The sequence below is a fragment of the Salpingoeca rosetta genome (genome assembly GCF_000188695.1).
Source record: "Salpingoeca rosetta unplaced genomic scaffold supercont1.22, whole genome shotgun sequence".
Classification (NCBI taxonomy): Eukaryota; class Choanoflagellata; order Craspedida; family Salpingoecidae; genus Salpingoeca; species Salpingoeca rosetta.
This window is the reverse complement of record NW_004754912.1, coordinates 1,269,356-1,272,572: the sequence shown is the minus strand read 5'-3', so window position 1 is coordinate 1,272,572 and position 3,217 is coordinate 1,269,356. Positions and strand designations below refer to the sequence as shown.

The following is a 3,217-nucleotide window of genomic DNA, read 5'->3' as shown; positions in this document are numbered from 1 at the left end:
GTGTGTGAGAACGAAAAGTGAGACAGCGCATCAAGCAAGGCAAAACAGGCAGCCGCACGACACACATGCACACATTGATGTGGGACAACAAGAGGAGACAGGAGCAACAAAGGCAGCGAGCACAAAACACGCATACTGGTGCGGTGCGCAGCATACACACACATTGCAGTGATGCACTCACGTTGTTCATCGCTTGCTTGCTTGCTTTGTGGTGTGGTGTGTGTTAGTGATGTTGTTGCTGTTTCCGCAATCGCACAAGCGTGGCTGGATAGTCATCACATGGCAGCGCCCGTTTGTTCATCCCACCACAGCAGTGATGGTTGGTTGGTGGAGGGGGTGACAGCTGGTGGCTCAAGGCCCCTCTGTGTGGCGACAGCAGAAAGGAAGGAGAAAGAAACAAACGAGAAGGGTGGTGGTGTTGAAGGTGAGGGAAAGGAAGAAGGATGTGAGCAAACACACGAGAAAATGAAGAGGTGGTGATGATGGCGTGTGGATGGGTGGAGAAGAGAACGTGCACGTCAACACACACACACACACACACACACACACACACACACACACACACACACACACACACACCTGTCTGGGTGATGCAGTGGTTCGATCACCATTCATCCATCAGCATGTAGTCCCTGTTGGTTGGTTGGTGGGGGTTGCCCACTGCCTCACGAATCAGCCAGCACCTGCTGCTGCTGCTGCTGCTGATGATGATGGAATACATCCATCTGCACGCACCACCACAAACAAGCAAGCAACAACAACAGCAATAGTGAGCAGCATGTCACAGACAGAAAGGAGGAGAAGGCAGGAGGAGGAGGATGAGCAGAAACACAACCCCATGCACACACACATACATTGGCTGTGATGGTTGATGTCACCCCTCCCCCCTCAGCTCCTCTGTCATGTGTGTGCTGCTCACTGGTTGACGAGGTTGTTGCATGATCCATTCTCAGGGCCGCACCTCACACTTCATCTGGTGCGTGCCGTGGCCGCTTGCTGGTCCTTGTGCTGAAATTTATGTAAGCCTTCGGCTAATCTTCCGAACTCGCCACCGCGGTTACAGCACCAACAACCAACATCATGGAGCAACAGCAGCAGCGTGGCGGTCGTGGGCGACACGATGGCGGTGGTGGCAGGAGACGAAAGCGGCCTGCGCCTAAGCCTCGAACGAGCCTTACAGACGTGTACATTGCAAGGAATAGCGCCTTTGAGGCTCAGCTCGCCCGCGCCATGAGCTTGCTTGAATCCAAGTGCGTGTGAGCTCAAGTATGTGCTTTTGTGAGATCGTGTGTGAGTTGTGTGAGTTGTGTGTGGGATCGTGTGCAAGGCCGCGATGCTTGCGTTTGAGCTGCGCCACACCTCGGAACCTCTCCTCATCTGTTTTTCCCCCTCTTTCCGGTTTCCGTGATCTGCAGGGAAGCGAGGGTGACGCTGCACGGCCTTGGTGCTGCGATCAACCGCTGCATCAACATTGCCTTGCAACTCCAGGAGAAGTTTGCCGGCCAATTGACGGTACGTTTCCCTGCAATGACTGCGTAATGGCTTAGCTCTTGTGGATGTTGTTGTCTGTGGCTCCCTTTCTTCTCTTTTTCACATTGGTGTTGCTCCTCTTTGGACAGATGAGCGTGGAGACTGACACCGTCGGATTGTTGGATGAGATTGCATCAGATGACTTGGTGCGTGCATGAGCGCAACTGTGTGTGTGTGTGTATGTGCGACTGTGTGTGTGTGCGACTGTGTGTGTGTGTGTGTGTGTGTGTGTGCAACTGTGTGTGTGTGTGTGCGCGTATGTTTTTGTGCCTCTCTCCCTCTATGTGTGCGTGCAGCCGGTTGCAACTGGACCCCCATTCCGCCTACCGCATGTCAATATCCACTCACGTCTGTCTCTTCACATGCTGCAGGAAGCGCCACCCGTTGTGAGCAAGCGACGCAACTCGGCCATCCATGTTCACTTGACACGACCTGCCGCATGATGTGACCAACACTGCCGCCCACACCTTGCTTTCCACTTCTGGATGTTCCACGTGCATTTTTTTTTCCTTTCCACGGCATCAAGTGGGCTGTACCCACGACCACGACAGCCCCGACCATGCACGAGTGGTTGAGTTTAGTTCGAGGTTTGATACCAACAGAGCACGCACACAAGTAAACGCAAAGCAACATGGAAACGCGGGTGCGTGTGCACGCTGTGCGGCAGCTACTGGTTCGAAAAGTGTGGAAGCAGCATGACACCAGTCGGAACGGAGAAAGGTGGGTGCTGGAAAGGCTGCAAGGAGCATGATGGGGAGGAGGGCACGATGACAACGGCAACACGGGAACAGAATGGCACGAGTAGCGTGGACAGAACAGCTCGCGGCGTGGTGGTGGTGCCAGTGGAACAGCGTGCGTCGGGGTGCTGATTGATGATGGCAATGATGGATGATGATGGTGGTGGTGCTGATGACTGATGATTGATGCCGACACGATTGATGAGCAGGGCAGCGATTGCTTCACTTCTTCTTGAGTGTGGGCACGAGGATGGCTGCCAGGATGCCGGCAACAATGACGACAATCACCAGCAGACACATGGCCTTGTTGCGTGCAGATTTCTGGCGGTCAAAAACACGACGTGGTGGAGGTGGAGGTGGTGGAGTTTGGGGGGGGGGGTGAGGGATGAGCGCGTAGGTGGGCGATACGACCACACACACACACACACGCACGCACACACACACACACAAAAAACCCACCCACACACACGCACGCACACACACACACACACACACACACACACACACATACACATACACACACGCACACACACACACTAACACAGGTTCCCACAACTACAAAGACTGCGCACCTGGTATCTGGACGCGTGTGTGAGCTCGCCGACACCGCGGTCGACGCGGTCGTATGTCACCTGCATGTTCGCCTCAATGTTCTCTGCAGCAGCGGCGGAGGGGATGGGAGGGACGGCAAGCGATGTACACGTGTGAGCGGAGGGAGCACCGTTGTAAGTATTAGTAGCAGCATCAGTAGTGGCAGCAGGATCACCAGCACAAGAACCATCGTGATTGCGACGCACCGAGCACTTCGCCCTGGTCCTGAACCATCACGGCCACGTCCTGGAAGATTTCGTGCACTTGCTCCCTGTGTACACGCACGCAGTGGTGGTCGTGAGCACAGGAATCCACACACACACACACACACACACACACACACACACACACACACACAC

The 3,217-nt window shown here is 54.8% G+C and overlaps 2 protein-coding genes across 2 annotated transcripts in view; one reads left to right on the top strand and one right to left on the bottom strand.

Annotated features, from left to right (window-relative positions):
* Positions 1-1,009: 1,009 nt before the first annotated feature.
* On the top strand, positions 1,010-2,167 carry PTSG_07506 (uncharacterized protein). The gene is made up of 4 exons (XM_004990955.1): positions 1,010-1,250; positions 1,416-1,512; positions 1,620-1,676; positions 1,902-2,167. The coding sequence occupies exons 1-4, from the start codon at positions 1,081-1,083 to the stop codon at positions 1,971-1,973; spliced, it is 396 nt and encodes a 131-aa protein (XP_004991012.1). The 5' UTR covers positions 1,010-1,080; the 3' UTR covers positions 1,974-2,167.
* PTSG_07505 (uncharacterized protein) overlaps positions 2,091-3,217 on the bottom strand; it is a 2,791-nt gene continuing 1,664 nt past the window's right edge. Inside the window, exons 5-7 of the mRNA XM_004990954.1 lie at positions 3,065-3,129; positions 2,840-2,922; positions 2,091-2,588 (exon numbers count right to left, since the gene is read on the bottom strand). Coding sequence (XP_004991011.1) covers positions 2,490-2,588; positions 2,840-2,922; positions 3,065-3,129 — 247 coding nt within the window. The 3' untranslated portion in view covers positions 2,091-2,489. The remainder of the gene's footprint in view (positions 2,589-2,839; positions 2,923-3,064; positions 3,130-3,217) is intronic.